This window comes from Erigeron canadensis, chromosome 5, assembly GCF_010389155.1.
Source record: "Erigeron canadensis isolate Cc75 chromosome 5, C_canadensis_v1, whole genome shotgun sequence".
Lineage (NCBI taxonomy): Eukaryota > Viridiplantae > Streptophyta > Magnoliopsida > Asterales > Asteraceae > Erigeron > Erigeron canadensis.
Window position 1 is genome coordinate 33086857 of NC_057765.1, and position 18139 is coordinate 33104995.

Here is an 18139-nt window from a genome sequence, read left to right on the forward strand (position 1 = left end):
AATTTCATTATGATATATCCTTTCATACACATAAATTTTCTTTTGTAGTAAATAAGACAACCAACTATATTTTATATCACAATAAGTTGGAGAATATTAAATAAAGCTCATAAGGATGGAGATTGTCTGATGCATCTAATCGAGATACAAATTCTATGTCAAATACAATGATCTTTAATTCAAGTCTCTATTAATTCTCTGCCTAAAAGTAAAGTTTGTAACAATAATAATAATTCACTACATAGAAAACAATTAAACTAAAGGTGCTTGTGGTGCTAGAAATTGGTTGGAGAATCAAGTTTAAATTCTCGAAATTAAGGTACGTAGATTATTAAGTGGTATTTGTTTGATTGTTGTTATCATCACTAGTAATATTATAAGTTATGCATGATAATTTATATATAAATATGATCATGGATTATGAAATAAATTATGATAATAATGCATTGGTGATGGGTTTATTATAATAAAGTTAGAATGTTAGAATTTTTAAGAAACATGAAGTAGATTGTTGTGGTGGGGGGCTGCGCATTTTAGCCAACAGATTACGAGTACAATCATTAACTTAATTTCAGCCATATTACTATATCAATTTTTCTAGATTAGTATAGACTAGAAAACATATTGTTATGGATATTTAGAAGTTGAGTTGGGGTGTAGCTGTAGAAAGAAAGATTATATTGTTGAGTTCTTAGAATTAAAGTTCTAACACTAAAGGTAGTAAATAAGTAAAAAGAATCCTTTAATTGTGATAATTTGTTCTGTTGTCGTTAGTAGGAAAGTATGTAAATAGCTAACGACATGGTTTGATAAATGCTAAGTGACTAGTATGATATGAAAATATTTGTGATGATCGTTAGTAAATTTATATTTAAGCAAGAAACGAGTTTTATAAATGATAAAATTGGTCAAGAATGATGGTGACGGCTAAAAATGTTAAGTTATAATGACCAAGATATGTGATTTTGAAATAGGTAACAATAATCGAGAAGTGACGTTGGCTAGGCAGGATTACTACGTGCAAGGTGAGTTCTATTTTATAAGTATAATTAAAAGTGTCGGGGGCACATAAAAGATAGTAAGTGTCGGGGGCACGTGAAGAACTAGTACATGAAGGGGCCACCTAAAGTGCCGGGAGCACATAAAGTACCAAGGGTACATAAAGTGCCGGGGGCACATAAAGTGTCGGGGACACATGAAGTGCTGGGAGCACATAAATAGTTATGCCTGTAGATTAGAACTCACTAAGCATTAAGCTTACTTTTTAGTTGTTGACATTTTGTAGGTGGGGAAACGAGCAGGGGAAAGGCTCGAGTAGACTGATATGTGAAATGTTGAATGCATGATATCTTTTGGTTATGTGGGACTGTAGTGATGTCTTTTGAATCAAGCTCTGGGTACTTGTTTGAACGTTTGTAAAATAAAGTTTAAAATTTGTGTTTAAGAATATGTAATTATGTTAATCTTTTGTAACGTTTGGACTAATGTCGGTGTAGTCATCTTTTGTATATAAATAAATTTAAAAAAAATAATAATTGTTATGGTCAAAATTGATAAATTTTATTAGAAATAAATGATAAAAAGGGTTGGGTGTTTCAATGACGATGTTAGTGTTCAATCATGAAAGACTAAAAAATTATTATCAGATATCCCAATTAAATGCAAAAAAATGAATTCAATCAAAAAACTTATAAAACATCAAAAGATCTAAATACTATACAAGGAATAGCCTTGTTATAGGTGACATAAACTTGACTTAATGAAATATATTTTATTTTTTTTTAAAGTTAATTTCGATTCAGACGTGTTGAAGGCAATATTAACCAATAAATTGCTGGACCTCTAACCCCTTTCTCATGAAAAATACCTTGAGATAAGAAACTCATCGAACCCGATACCTTGAGAAAAACTCACCTCCAGGACCCACATAGTGGATTTAGAAGATACCACTGACCAACCCACCTAATGTTTCTTATCAAAAGTTTATCTTTAAAGTTTATGAAAAATACAACTAAATTATAACTATTTAGCAAAAAAAATTTGTGAAAACATCATCAAAACTTCTAAAAACTAAAACTCGAAATACTCAAATAGTATACGGTTTGTTAACCAATACTTAACGTGCAGTGAAATAGTACAAATGTGCTATTGATGATTTTTTCAGAAATCAGACATTTTATATTTTTATTACGTTGAGAACAATCGAACTCCAACATAATAATATCCTGAGGTTATAACGAAAAAAAAACAAAAAGGTAGTGGTATCATTTGGACCAATGTTTGCTAGAACATTCTAATCTGTTTTTTTTTCCCCCTAGATAAAGTGATAAACCAATTTACCAATCTCCGCAACCCCCATCTTCAACCCCCAAATCACAACCTCCTCACCACCGCCGTCCACCGTCGTCATGTCATTCTGCACATCTTTCCGGCAACTCTGCACCAATTTCCCACAGACATCTTCTTCAATCTTGAAGCCCTTATCTTTACAGCCACCTTCTTCTTTTCCTATCTTCACAACAAAGCACACACTCTCCAAATCATTTACAATCGTCCGATCAACCCCCACAAAGCCGATAACCCCTGACCCATTTACACAACCCGACCCGGATCCACAAATCCCAAAAAAGCTTCATGAAATCATCACCCTTTTTCAATCTGTACAAGACCCAAAAGCCAAATATGAACAGTTATTGTTTTATGGCAGAAAGCTTCAACCTTTAGATACCCAATTCAAGATTGACGAAAATAAAGTCAAAGGGTGTGTTTCTCAAGTATGGTTAAGGGCTTATTTTGATGACCCGGTTCATAAAAATGTAATCTTTGAAGCTGATTCTGATGCTTTGATTACTAAAGGTTTAGCTGCATTGTTGGTTCAGGGTCTTTCGGGTTCGAAAGTCGAAGAGATTGTTCGGATTTCGCCTGATTTCATTGTGTCATTGGGTCTGCAACAGAGTTTGTCTCCTTCAAGGAATAATGGGTTTTTGAATATGTTTCAGTTAATGCAGAAAAAGGCATTGATGTTGTATGTTGAAGCTGAGAAAGGAGGTGAATCAAGAAACGTTGAGACTGCGAAAAAGGATGTTGATTTGGATTCGCGTTCAAAAAGTTTTGATTTTGAGGCGAGTAGTGATCAGGGTAAGAGTTTTGATGATGTGAAGGCGAATGGGTCGGTTATAGGGAGTAGAGGATTGAGAATTATGGAGGTTTTGAATAAGGAGTTGAAACCGATTGAATTGCAAGTAGACGATGTATCGTACCAGCATGCTGGCCATGCAGGTGTTAAGGGGAGTGATGGGGAGACACATTTTAATTTGAAAGTGGTTTCCAAGGAGTTTGAAGGAAAAAGTTTGGTTAAAAGGCATAGGCTAATTTATTCGTTATTGGACGATGAGTTGCAGAGTGGATTGCACGCATTATCGATAGAGGCTAAGACACCTGCAGAAGTTGGTATTTAGGCAAAAGATGGTACAATTTTAGATTTTATATATTTTTGTTCTGATTTTGTTATTGTTATAGCTGTATAAGTTTCCATACCATTTCTTATGTAAATGATGACCGTAGATGTTAATGAAAATGCAATACTTCATGTTCTCTATTTTGGACATCTAGCCTCATTTAGATTGTTACCTGGTCTACTACTTCTTGCAATTTTTCTCAGGAAATTAGTTATATTGGTTTACTACAGAGAAATCATCTGAATGTTATATTAAGGTTTTTAGTAGTAACGTTGGACTTAAAATCTTAAATGGTTTATTATAAGTATTTCCCTTGGGGCAATTTGTATAGTGTCTGTGGTCAGCATTCCTAATATCCTAACACTTAGGTAATAACCTTATATAAACAGCTGATCAGCTTACTGCATTTTGGTACAACTAATAACTCGTTTAGATGGAGCCAAATTGCTTGTGTGTATCAACTTATTTAAGCTATGTTGGTAATCTAGCTTATTGAAATAAGCTCTGATAAAACCAGACACAATCTCATATGCTGTTTATGTAAGTAAACATAAGCTGTTCACTTAAGTTTTCATTTGCTTGTTCAAAATTCTAATATTTGAAATCTAAAAGTTCCTCTGAACAGACTTTGAAATTGGTGATGCATCGTTTGAATGTACCCGAAAAGTGAGTAGAACGAAATTTTAAAAAGGTATATATTTGTTCTTGTTAGTTACTCAGTTTATTAGCTCTTGTCAGTTGTTTGTAAACCCTTTTTCTTTTAGCTCAGTTTTGCAGTTCTGTAATGATTAACAGATGGCATTTAATCATTTCCTAATCTTGTTTCTAGTGCCTCTTCCTTTTTCAGTTTAAAACCAATATTATTCAAATATTTTTCTGTCTTTCTCTTGCTTTAATTTGAACCATTGTTTACCTGTTGCTCATTCTATTGGTTTCCAAAATTGCTTTAGAATCTTGCTTTCTCTTATTATGTTCTGGATACTGTTTTTGCTGCATAACATTACTGATTCCACTCTACGATCCCAAACGAAAGCTTTGGGAAGGACTAGTACTTAACCTTAAACTGAGATTAGATTGATTTGGTGCCTATAAGTTTAATGGATGGAGATCCCCTCAAGTTGCTTTTAACTTTAAATCTTAACCATTGATTATAATTAAATGGTCAAGATATCCCCAACTTGACTAGTCAAGTTGGGGAACTTGAGGGAATCCTCATCCAAGTTTAATATACTACATTGAACTCATAACAATCAGGGAACATCAGAAAAAGCATTCTTTCTGATTTGTAAGGAATTTTAGACTTTTTAAGTAGTAGGTTTGAATGTTTGATCACAAAAGTCAAAATGTGCATCTTCTGTAGATTTATTTGCTTTATTCTTTTATGTTCCTCAAGAATCTTGCTTTTGCTAATGGGTAAAGATATCCAAGATTATTTGTTTTTAAGTGTCATTTCTTATAATGTATGCCATATATTCTTTATCTAACATGTTAGAACTGTAACTTTTATCTCAAACAGATTGTGTTGTCTGTACTTTTGTACAACTATGATCACTGAGTGCGACTGCTGGTCTTACTTTAAGCGGTCGATATCATCAAAATTCACGCACTGCCCGTTATCAAATCCTCATATTGTATGGTTAATTGGTGTAACTTTGAATCTCACACTAGAACGGGCGCCTCTTATCTTAAATGGGCCAGATTCATTATCATTAAAGTTTATGCCTCTTATAGTCTTATTTTAGACTGTCCAGATCTATCATCATCGTGTAAGAACTGCCGCCCAAATCTTCATATCGTATTACGCAACGGTTTGATCCATACCCAAAGTCATGGTTTGACCCAACACGTTTAATTCACAACTTAAAAGCATGGTGAAAGTTTCTAGTAGTCCACAACTTATGACTTCTAAGGCCTCAAAACTTCTATTCCTATTCCAATGAGGGACGGGTTACTACTAAGTCCTCCAGACGTCCTCTTTAAGTCTACACAGAAGTTCCACACCACATGAGATGACACCCAAGTACCTACCTCTTCGATAGCATTTGTAACACCCCAGGAGCCAAAGCATGGTCCGACCCAATACTTCCCACCATGGTGTTAAGTTGTGAACCGAAAGTATTTGGCTAGACCATGGCTTTGGGCTTTTGGAGTGTTAGATATAACAAGTCGATGGAAAACAGTGTCATTGGGGGTTAGAGACAATATATATGTCTGTATATATACTAGTGTATATATAATGACGAATACTAGAGCAAATAGTTTGATATAGAAAGTTTTTTTTGTGTGTAGGTATATATAGTGCCAAATAGTGAATTATACACATGAAAGAAAGTCCGACTGAGTCACTTTAGATCTCCAGACGAACTATTGAAGGAAAGCAAAAGTAGAAATGAGATGAACAATAATAATAATAATAATTTTCATCTCTCAGTCTTGCAGCTTCTTGCCATGAGGACACCAGATGGTGGACTACTCATCTGCAACTCGCATTGACTGTGCAACCGGTAAGAGAAATGAATCAAACCGAAACTCACTCTTACTCTAAAAGTCCCTTTCACGGTATACATAACTTTGTTGCTCAACACCTGCCGTTGAAGCTCCATTGCATGACTTAATGGTAGGTAAACTAAACTCGATATGAAGTGAATCTTGACCACACCTGTCTCCTTTTGCCTCTGACTGAACGGTTTAATAGATTGATTCGCAATCAAATTGTTGTCAAAATATAGTTGCAGGACTGCATACTCGAATCTCACGTGAAGTTTCCTGTTGGGGTTTGAGAAATTCGCAAGAAAAGTGAAGTCTCCATTGAAATTCCCTGGCGAATCAAAGTATATGACATTAAGACTCGCATGGTTGGTGTCAAATTCAGGATTCTTAGGCTTGACAACAAGAAAGATGATCAAAGTTGTGAGTCCAAACAAGATTACAAGTATACTAAAGATCAAACAAACGATAGCACAACACCAAATCCTTGGATCTGTTGTCCGGTGGTCTCTTAACAACAATCTGTATCTTGTTTTAGGAAAACTTTGGTAAAGAAGCTCGGATGTTTGAGTTGGCGTCTGTGTTTGTGTTTGTATTTGGCTTGATGTTGGTGTCAGCATGGTTTGTTTTGATGGGTTCATATGGGAAAAACCACGGGGTAGTGGGGATGGCGTGGCGACTCTCGAGTGGGACGGGGTGCAGTAGAGCGACGGTGGTTCGTGTTGCGGTGAAAAGGGGTGGGAATGCATGTTTATGAAAGGAAAAATGTGAAACAAAACCACTACATGAAGAAAGGAAGGAAATGGTGAACATGAAGACCATGCATGAATAGAAAATAGAGTTTAAGAAGGTGAGATTAAAGTAAAGTGAGAAAAACAAAAGTGGAAAGTAGGCTCTTTGAGAGATAATGGTGGTGGTGGGACATGTTTGTTGTTTTTCCAAAGTTTTTTTTAATTAATTTAGAAAAAAAGAAAATTAAAGGATTTTTGATGGTAAGTATAACTTTTTTGGAAAATGGGTTGGATTGGGTTGATCATGATGGATGAAGGGTTGTGATTGAATGAATTGGTGATGCTTGGTGACTAAGAAACTGGCATGGAGCCGAGGGCTAAAGCAAAATTATTGGGAGTTGCTATTATTGTTTGAATGTACATATAATAAAGTGGAATAGAAAAAAGTTGTTTCCAAGCCTTTGATTAAGGTGAAATTGTGGACAACTAGTCCACTACAAGGGTGCATAAACTTGAGACGCTTAAACTCAACTTGCTTAAGTTGAAGAGGTTTGATCTTTGGCTCATATTGATTATTTTATTTTGTTATTATTGAACGTAAGAAATATTAGCAAGGCACTATAACGAATATCAAGGAAGACATAGGGTTTTCTAACCACAGTGCCCGATTTGACATATATATTTTTTGAACAGCTGAAAATCAAACAAATGAGTTAGCAACAATGTTGTACGAGTAAATAATATGATATTATGTAAACTTGGAGTGTTGGAAGATCACACTATTTCGATATCTCTAATGACTTCGATGATAATTTATTGTTCACAATGGTCTATTCAACTAATTTAGCTATTATGAATTGTCGAACCTGATTGCACGTGCTACAGAAAGTATTAGGAACATGAATGTCACGATCATTGAGATTTGTTTTCCGATTGAAAAGCAAGCGCCAAAAGAATATGTTAATTGATGAAAAATTGACACTATCAATCAAATGCCGAGAAGACATGAGAGTTACCTGCAATTCCATACCCCTTTTTCTGTTTTCCAGGTCGTACAGTCTTTGAAAGTTTATACGAGCAAAATTGGGTTAAAAAACTTATCCCTTCGAACCAATTATCGATAAGTGAGCATTACATGAGCCAAATATATAAATTATAATTATAATATCGTTTAAATAATTACTATACGGATACCCACGCGATGCGGCGGTGTAGGCGGCGGCTTGTCAGTGGTGACGGTGGCGACTTGTGGTGGAAACAGCGGCGAGGATGATAGATAATTGATGTAAAATAATTCATGTGATTTGGGGAGTTAATGAAGGTAATTTAATAGTAAAAGATGTATGCTATAATTATTTTAAGAGATTAAGTGATTCTAAAAATAAAATACCTAGTTCGTATTATATGCTATAAATGTTTTAAAAGATTAAGAGATTCTCAAAATAGAATACCTAGTTTTTATTTTAAGGGAGTATAGATATAAAATTTGGAATTGGAAGAATAACTAGTTTAATGGATGTTGGCTTGGGCCTAAAACCCAAAATAGCCCGTAATATTTAGACAATAAAGCCCGAAATAAATAACCGCTTGCCCTTCCAAAGTTACCCTCAAGCCCTCAACCGATTCTTCCAAATACTGAACTACTGAAGTGCGAGTAATATTTTTTCTTTCTATAACAGCATAGAATTACTGTAGTAATCACCTTAATTAATGGGTTATTATATATATATATATATATATTGCCACCGGTGAGTGGAGTTTTTATGAATTTTTGTCCATCGGATCAAATTGATAAACTCTTCCTTTTAAATTGGAAGATTAGTTAGCAGATAATAAAAACATGGACTATTGAATCGGAAGATTAGTTAGCTGATAATATAAACATGGATAAAACATGGTATGTTATAAAGTCATCCATTCAAAACGGATGGGTAGTTAATGTTTAATATAAACGTGGATAAAGGACCAAAATACACAACTAATTCACCTATATTTCAGCGATGCATTAAGTCAAAGTTATTACGTGTATAGGAAGTTGTGAATAAGTCTTTCCACTGATAGTTTGCATATAGTTGTTCCTTTATTTCAATGTTTGTTAGTAGAATAACGGGTCAATGGGTTTCCCCGATTAATTAGCTCACGTAGTGGTTAAGTAGTTGTGATGCATTTTTTTTCCTATTTAAACACATCAATATAACAGGTTTAGTATTACTTTCTATGCAAATAGAAAATATCACTTGGGCTTCCAATTTAATTTGCGATATGATACTTCTTTGTGTCTTTAATATATACCAACATAATTTGTTGTCGATCTTCATCTATCTAATTATTACTTTACTGATGCACTGCAAATATCAGTTTACTAATGCACTACAACTATTAGGGGGTGGGTGGAAGCGAGTTCATGTGCCAGGGGTATGGTAAGCCCGAGCAGCTACATCGCCACTACTCCCTGCGGGTTCGTCCAACACCAAAAGCCACAAGTAGAGAAGCCGCGCATGAAATCTCCCTCAAAATAGTCACATGACCGTTGTTCCTGTCTATCGATCAATTGCATCTTCCTTTGTTGTTGTCTATCAAATGTTTCTTTAGGAGAATTCTCTGCACCAAGCTCAACTTTCCCCACCTTTATCATCTTTGGATGATCCAAATGCTTTTTATCTCTTCGAAAGCTGAGTCCTTTGTGATCATTTATGTTTATGTCATTGACTTTAATTTGTATGTGTATGATGTATATTTATGTGATTGCAGAGAATGAAATCCGCAAGAGTGAAATTGATAAGTGAATATAAATCAAATTGTCATGAAGTTAAAGCATTTACATAAAATTTTAACCTTAAAGATTCATAGCTTTATTACATCGATCAAATTTTCATTTTCTATCGAAAACTTATATTTATTATGAGTAAGTTTATTAAAATTATTAATAATAACTTTTACGTAGCTACATATAATTCCAGCTAAAGCTTTAATTTATGTGATAATAACTTATAACCTTAAACATGTCAGACTAAACGTGGGGAAACGATAATGGTAATGGTGGTGACTGGTGGTGATGACGGTGCTAGCGGAAACAAGTGGCGGTGGTGATGGTAGCCACGACAAGTGGTGGCGACAGCGGTGCGTCAACTAATGTAGGTTGTGGCGATGCCGGTGGAGATGGTGGCAACTGGCGGCGTAGTCGGCTAATGGTGGTGGTGGCAGCGCGAGTGGGTAATGCATGCTATTGATATTAAAGGGGTTATTTTAGTTTTTAGAAGGTGAATGATAGATATTGTAAGTTATAAGTGGTAGTTATACCGAATATCGTGGGACATTTAAGGTACATCAAATGTGCACAAGAATTTGGAGGGGGGGGGGGGTTGTTGATTTTATGGTAGTATACAAATCATAATTAATCATCGGTTATAAGACAACTAAAAATATGCAAATAAAATAAAAACGTACTTAATAATTAAGTATAACCCGAGCTACGCACGGGTATTGTTCTAGTTATATTTACGGAAAGTTATTTACTATTTCAAATTGTTTTCCGCATTATCTTTGTATCACGTTAGTATGTTAAAAGAATGAGAAAATCACGTCATTAGCCAAATTTCATTGCGATTATACCAAATTAGCTAAGTTTTTTTGGATTTTCACAGAATAACCAACAAAATCGCAATAAACTGACAAAATCGCAATGAGATCTTCAAAATCGCAACGAGAACTTCAAAATCGCAACGCGATTCTGCAGAATCGTAACGAGATTCTAAGAATCGCAATGCGATTCTGATGATCTCTATGCGATTTTGATAATCTCGTAAAGATTCTGTAGAAGAATCTCATAGAGATTATGCAGAAGAATCGCATTGCGATTCTCAAGATCTCGTTGCGATTCTTCATAATCTCATTGCGATTCCGTTAATCTTATTGCGATTTTGATGTTCTCATTGCGATTTTGAAGATCTTATTGCGATTTTTTTAGTTTAATGCGATTTTGTTGGCTATTTTGTGAAAATCCAAAAAAACTTGGCTAACTTGGTATAATCGCAATGAAATTTGGCTAATGATGTAATTTTCTCTAAAAGAAATATAAATTTAATTTAAATTAACAATAAACTAGAATGACTTTATTAGTTTTAACTTATAAATGAGATTTGTTAACTAGTGCCCATATAATACTAGCAGATTTTAACGTATATTTTAGATTTCTAATTAGTTACAATGTAAACATAATAACAATGAGAAGTATCGGGTGAAGTGGTGAACTTCATTGTACGGGGAATCGTAAAATATTTTAACCCTTTGAAAAGAAATAATTAAAATTTTGTCAAACTATTTAAAAGAATGTAAGTGATAATTGACTTTAATTCTGCCAGTTAGGGCTATTTGAGATTATTTTATTATTTGTACATTGTTAAGATTTTTGAATAGACGAACATCAATAAACACTCTTTCATGAACGGCTTATCATGTGAAAATGCCTAGTTTTTCAAAAAATAAAAAGTGTTTTTAAAAAAATATTCCAAACACCCTTAATCAAGTATATATGAATTTTTTTTTTTACAGCGATAGATTTTTATTAATGTAAAAGACTAGCAAGGTCCTAGTGAGATTACATCATGGAAAATCAAGTATATATGATGAAGCAATGATTGTGCTAACAATAGTTGCATTGATAGGGTGAGTATGTTGTATATAATCTATAGTTTTATACTATATTATAAAACAAATTCATTTTTCAACTTTTAACATTCAATTCCAATAATATACACATGATAATACATGATATACCATATAGTAATGCATACAATTTTCTTTCTCCTCCATAAATCATTTTATTTATTTAATTCTTTCAAAATCTTTTATCTCAATAACCGTATATCGATAAATTATAAAAATTATATGGGTGTTCTTAAAATTTCATGTTCTTTCATTAGAGTTGTCATTCGATATATTTTCGACGAATTTTTAAATCCAAGGACGGAGCCCGTACGGCTAAGGCATTTGACTATGACACTCTATGACATATCACCTCTTAGGCTCCTATGACCTATCACACTCTATGAACTATCACCCTCATCATTTTACCGCCGCAACGCGTGGATACTTGCTCTCGTTTCATAAAACGTATTATATATATATATTAAGTGAAAATGTTTAAATTAGTGAATAAAAGAGAAGTATTTTAGGTTTAGCAAAGTTTTAATCGAAAGAAAAAGATGAAATTGAATATTTTATAATGTAATATAGTTGTATAAATACAGATTAGAGATAGCTAGATAGGTGTCATATTGGGCTTTCTTTTTCTTCAAATATGGATTGGTCCATTTGAAGTTGTTCCATTTCCATGTTAATTGTTACCTGTTCTAAAAGGTAAGCAAATGAGACTTACACATGTCAGTATGCCACTACATTCCTCATATAAAATATCTTACAGTTTCGTATTGACAAAGAAAGGAAGATGAGTCATCATGATTTGGTAAATGTCGTACTAATTTTGTTGCTTTCGGGTGTTTACAATATCAACAACATGTGTTTATAGTAATGGACACATGGAAATGGGTCTAAAACGAATTAATATTATTTGATGAAAAGACCCTACAATGTACAAACACAATGAATCTTGGATTAGTTGTTTGAAAATATTTTTGATGTATTGCTAATTATGTCAAACGCTATTAATGAGAAAAGTAGTTTGTTGCTGGATAATGATGGGAACATGTTCGAATAGGCGACCGTCGTGAAAGTAAGTCTTTAATTTAACGACTCGTTATTTGGGAAGAAGCCATTGGCACTGCTAATAAAATTTATTTTATTTTTAAAGATTTACATATATATCTATCAAAAAGCATGCTTTAAAGCATTATATTTATACATTAAAAACTTGCAATTTTGATAAATATGTAATAATGTCTCATAAGTAGGATATATATGTAAATTTTCCTTTTTTTTTGTTTGTAAGTGTAGAATTAAATAAAAGGTGATTCGAAAACTAATCTTTAGTACTGGACAACCCTTAAGGGTATCTTGTTGCCACCTATACACCCTATGTAAGAGGTTACCCAATGCCTCACGTCCCCCACTCGTTCGGCTTAGAAAGGCGAGTCCACACCATTGGGTGGGACTCGTCCATGGCTCGTGCGGTTGATTCGTCCGGCCTTTTCGTTCCTCTAGGGACGAGCGTGAATGGTCCTTTAAAAAAAAATGTTAACGGCTACAAAGGGAAGAAGACAACAAAATTTAAGTTTTAAAAGTTGACAAAACAGGTCCCTCTAACGACCTCTTTGACCAAAACAAGTTTAAAAAAGTGACACTTTTAGTCCTTAATGGCTAGTTTTTTAAAATGCCTATATATACACTTTCATTTCATAAAAATTCATACTATTCTTTCATATATTCATAAATTCCTCTATACTGCTATACACAAACACATTTTCGATGGCAAAACATGACTATCCGTGATGCAAAAATGGGCATGCAGGGTCACATGTTTGACGAGGACAGACACAAGACTGAAGTTAGCAATGTGATTCAGAGCATCACAACCAACAAGGCGGCTTACACAGCCAAAATCGGACGACTTGAAGGTCAAATTCGTAACGCCGTCGAAGACGAGTATTTGATTTATCTTCGACAGAAAATCAATTGGCTTAATCAAACCATTTTCCAGGTTATTGCTGCCACTACCACTTTAACCAACACTCTAAACTACGTGTTATTCTAAGGCGTTGTCGGGGTGGTCGTCCTGATGATTACGAGACTGACCGTGGGAGGAGTACGTATCTCCTCAACCCGGTGACGCTGCTGGATCTCCTGAACCATACCGATACCTTTCTCGCAACGACGGCAACAGTACTGTGGACTCGAACTATTCCGAGTGTTAGTGTTATGTTTTATAAGTATTATGTAATGTTGTATTATGTATTTTATTATTGTGTCTATTAGTCTTTATTAATAATCTAGTATGTATGTTTTAGTTTGTAATATAAATGAAGTATGTGTTTTATTAGATTATGTTATTTTAATGAAGTATGTGTTTTATATAGATTTTGTTATAATTTTAGAAGGTTAAAAGTGTAAAGTTTAGATAAAAGGATAGAATTAAATAATTGGTTGGTCCAAACTAGTTCTTGAGAGATGAGTGTATTGGGTGTGTTTTAGGGGTATTAATCCTTAAAGTATTTCTTACTGATGTGATGCTGACAGAGATTAGCCCTTGAGGAATGAATGATTGGCATTGAGTAGCCTCTAAGAATAACAAACTATTTTCTAGAATCCTTTCTATTTATAAAGCGTTTCCGTATTTTAACTACAAAGTATTTATTTATGGGTGAATGCCATAAGTTCATTATCTAGTTGTTTTCTTATGGCTCGAAAAAGATAAGTTTTCAAAAAAGAGAAAAAGGTATATGTAATAACTTGTTATAAAGTTATCGGTTAATGACGTATCAATGAAAGATGAAGAAATCCTCTATTGGTTATTTGTGATACAATGGTTTACTTTGTGGCCCCTAATTTGAGTGTCTTTAACTAAAAATGTCACAAGATGTTTCTTTTTTTTCTTTCTTTCTCAAACTAAAAAATAGAGACGTACGTTTTTTAGAAGATGAAGAAATCCTCAATTGGTTATTGGTAATCAACGGTTTACATTCGGTCCCATAAGGCCATAATTTGAGTTTCTAGAAATGGTGCAAGAAGCAATCAAATGAGTTGGTCTTCATAACACGTTTGGATGCAATGGTTTACATCTTTTTTGTTATCAAAGATCCTTGTCTGTAACGTATGGTGATGTCACGCATCATTCTCAAAACTTTTTAGGGTGCGTTTGGTTCACAGATTCTGATAAAATCTGATGGAATTGGAATTCCATTCCATTCCGTGGTACGTTTGGTTGTCAAAAGATGATGGAATTTCATTCCATTGGAATGTAAACATTTCATCAAATGATGGAATCTCCATTCCTTGGGGTTATTGGATGGAATTTGATTCCTTCATTCTCTTGAATTTTAAGAAAACAAAAAACATTTCATCAAATTTCATTCCTTCAGAATCTAATTCCGTTAAAACAGATTCCATTCCTTACAAAGACATTCTGTGAACCAAACGCGCCCTTATTGTTTGGGTTTGATTTCATGTAATATCGTCCGATTACAAGTATTCTACTTTGAATATTTAAAGTCTTTATTTTTAAACTTTAACCTTAAATATATTTTTTTTTGTTATATAAAATTTGATAAAAGTTATAGCATTAAAAAACACGTCTAAAACACAATCAATTCATATAACTTTAATCAAGTATTATCTAACACAAATAAAATTATTTAAAGTCAAAGTTGTAAATTTTAGACTTTAAAAATTAAAAACATGTCGGTTCTAATGGGACAAAGGGGTAATATAAGATAACCGAACCATAAAAAATCTTCAAAATATCAGAATGTAGGAATGGAACCATTTTCACCCTTATGTTTCTTCGTCGTAAAGCAAATTTTGTTTGCGTAGTTCAATAATTTGGCCTGGTTGTGCTTCGAAGCCAATGTTTTGTTAGAAGTTAGTAATTTTAACGTGCAATTTTTATTTTGTTTTGGTTGTCTTATGGATGTGATGATATAGTGACCGTGCTTGTCTTCGTCATCTTCAATACGACGTTTTCGTTAATCTCTTTTCGTTGTCATTTTAGCGTTCGTAAGTCTGGTGTTTCCCTCTTACAATTCAAATGAATACAAACATTTTATAACAATTAAAGATATACCAAATTTTGCGTTTATAGATTTGTAGGGAAAGAAGAAGAGATTGCTTATTGAAAGATAGAAGGATGACCCACACAAAAGGATTCTTTTCTTGTCGATTTGCATAATATTCATCATAACGCAACTTGCAAAATTGTTTATTCCATCAAGATTCCATCAGTTACCCCACGTTTAATATTTTCTTTTATATATAACCTTGCAACAAGTAACTCATATACTACTTGTTTGCACTCTACTAGCACCCATTGGCCAAATGGGTCTACCAAATAATACATAAACCCATCCCAATCATTCCATTGTTATTAATATTGGCGTATATGTATAATTTATATTTATATGTATACTTATTCCAAGAACAATGTACATATGTAAAGATATTTATGTGTGTATTTATATTATCAGTTTGGTTTGAACAAAGACAGTAAACCATTCCGTCATCTACTCATCTAGTCTTTACCACACATGAATTGACTTATTGACTTACTTGAAAGTCAATATTTTTATGAGTCAAAAAGAAAAGTAAGTAATTTTGGTGTTTCGGAGAACAAAATTGTACCTTGTCACAAGTCACAACATGAAGATAAAAAATATTAAGATGTTATATTTATGTTATCAACTATGTTAAAAGCAATTAATCTGTTTTTTATTAAATGTTGAATATATTAAGTAGTAGTCAATTAAATGTTGAATATATTAAGTAGCACCAGATGAATGCATAAATAATATTTTTGTATATTATATAAAAAATTATTAAGGTTATTTTTATGTATTAAAGAACATCAAAATAATGACCAGGGCCCAATAACTTTGATTTGCTTCTTTGTGTTGATGCCATGATTAATTAGTAATTAGTAACACTGTTATGAACTTGTTATCTGATTTGATAACGATGATACAAAGTTTCACATTTAACTATCAGAACTCAAAAGATGTTAACGGTTTGTAATATTCATTAATAAATAATTGCGAATCCTACAAACAAAGCTATATACCCGTAATAAAGATCTAAATAGTAAAATACCTTCCTCTTTCTTTGTGTGTATTCCAAAACACCCACCAACCACATTTTACCTTTTTCCTTCTTTTTAGTGGATCAGACTTTAAGTGATACTTTGCTTCCAAGGATGTAAACTGCAAGTCTACAAAGACCATATGTGTTTCTTTCACCCCAATGAGACCCTCTCTTGTATCATACATGAGATCATCTAACATATGCGTCAAGCACACGGAATATGTAATTAACACATCATATATTCTTCTTGAAAGATGAGAAAGAATTAACATTTTTGTGATAATCGATAATATGTGTAAGTAAGTAAGCATCCAATGTAGTATTTCACGGGTTTTTGGTCCTAATATCATGACGGTGTATGAGGGATATTAAGATGTAGACAGTTTTATCCATATTACGACGTTGTGGAGATCGCTTTAAAAATGTATATTTATAACTTAGGTACATAACAACTACATATAATTTTATCTTATAAAGCATTTAAAAAATGTTTTAACATTTGAACACTTTTAAATACATGCAACTTTACACACTTGTATTTAATATTTTAATTAAATATAATACAACAATTAGCCATAAATTCAATATTTTAATTAAATGAAATACAACAATTAGTCAAAATTTCACCTAAACAGAAATTAATATTATTATGAAATTAATTATGAAGGATAATACTTTTATAACTCTTTGTTTTTTTTCTGAACATTCAGTCGGTATACGACATTAGGGAAGCATCACTGTATATTAGTGAAGCCTTGTACGTACCCTAGACAACGAGAAATTGACTATTGATCGTTACAAGTATTCGGATTGAAAATGCCCAAGGTTTGTCATCTAGAAAGATTGAACTCAAGACTTTAGGTAAAACCAAAATACCTCTGACCAACTAGTTTAGACAACATTGGCTTTATAACTCTTTGTTACAGACTCTTATAAATCTTTTATCCATACGTTTTTCCTAATAAACTTAAAATATATTCAACATTCTAGTGTACATAGCAGTATTGAGGCTTAAAAATCAAAACTGAAAAAACCAATGAATAACGGTTCGGTTACGGTTTTTAATTTTCATTACCCGCAGTTGACCGAATCGAACCGAATTTTGATATATGTCTACATATATAATAATATATGTATAAAGACACACATATGTATTACATGAATACTTCATTTACATATCTATTTAGTTAATTTCATACATTTATTGCTTAAAATTGTAACTATTTTACTTATTTTCTTTCGCAATCGATTATTATCTTCAAATATTCGAAGTGATTTTCTTATATATACGACATGTTTTTAAAAAAAATCTTTTAAGTTTGTTTAAAATATGTATAAAAATTATTAGTTAATAATGTAAGTTGACTATTATAATTGAAAATTGAACTTTATATTAGCATGATTTTAAAAAATGGTTAACCGAAATCGAACAACAATTGACCTATTTTTTCGAGTAACCAAAGTTAACGGTTCAAAATTTTTAGTTAGCCAAGTCCGAAAAAATGGTTCAAATTTTTTAATTAACCCAACCGTTTACGACTTTAAGAGTATTGATTAAGATGGGGGATGGGATATTTGAGGTGGGGTAAGAAAGTAGATGAATAATGGGCCTCAACATATATATTTCTTTATAAAAAGAAAGAAATAGATTGCCTAAGTTGGAATGCAATCAAATTCCCAAATGACTTTTAATGACCATCATTATTATTTAACACACAC

The 18139-nt window shown here is 32.8% G+C and overlaps 2 protein-coding genes across 2 annotated transcripts; one reads left to right on the forward strand and one right to left on the reverse strand.

Annotated features, from left to right (window-relative positions):
* The first annotated feature begins 2267 nt into the window (after nt 1-2267).
* On the forward strand, nt 2268-3598 carry LOC122599743 (sufE-like protein 1, chloroplastic/mitochondrial). The gene has a single exon (XM_043772304.1). It carries the CDS (start codon nt 2409-2411, stop codon nt 3456-3458), a length of 1050 nt encoding a protein of 349 aa, XP_043628239.1. The 5' UTR covers nt 2268-2408; the 3' UTR covers nt 3459-3598.
* Nucleotides 3599-5717: 2119 nt separating this feature from the next.
* On the reverse strand, nt 5718-6769 carry LOC122602059 (NDR1/HIN1-like protein 6). Its single transcript, XM_043774790.1, has one exon. The coding sequence runs from the start codon at nt 6692-6694 to the stop codon at nt 5879-5881; it is 816 nt and encodes a 271-aa protein (XP_043630725.1). The 5' UTR covers nt 6695-6769; the 3' UTR covers nt 5718-5878.
* Between the last annotated feature and the right edge of the window lie 11370 nt (nt 6770-18139).

Coding starts and splice junctions, on each gene's coding strand:
- LOC122599743 (XM_043772304.1), top strand. CDS start 2,409: ATGTCATTCTGCACATCTTTCCGGCAACTCTGCACCAATTTCCCACAG.
- LOC122602059 (XM_043774790.1), bottom strand. CDS start 6,694: ATGCATTCCCACCCCTTTTCACCGCAACACGAACCACCGTCGCTCTAC.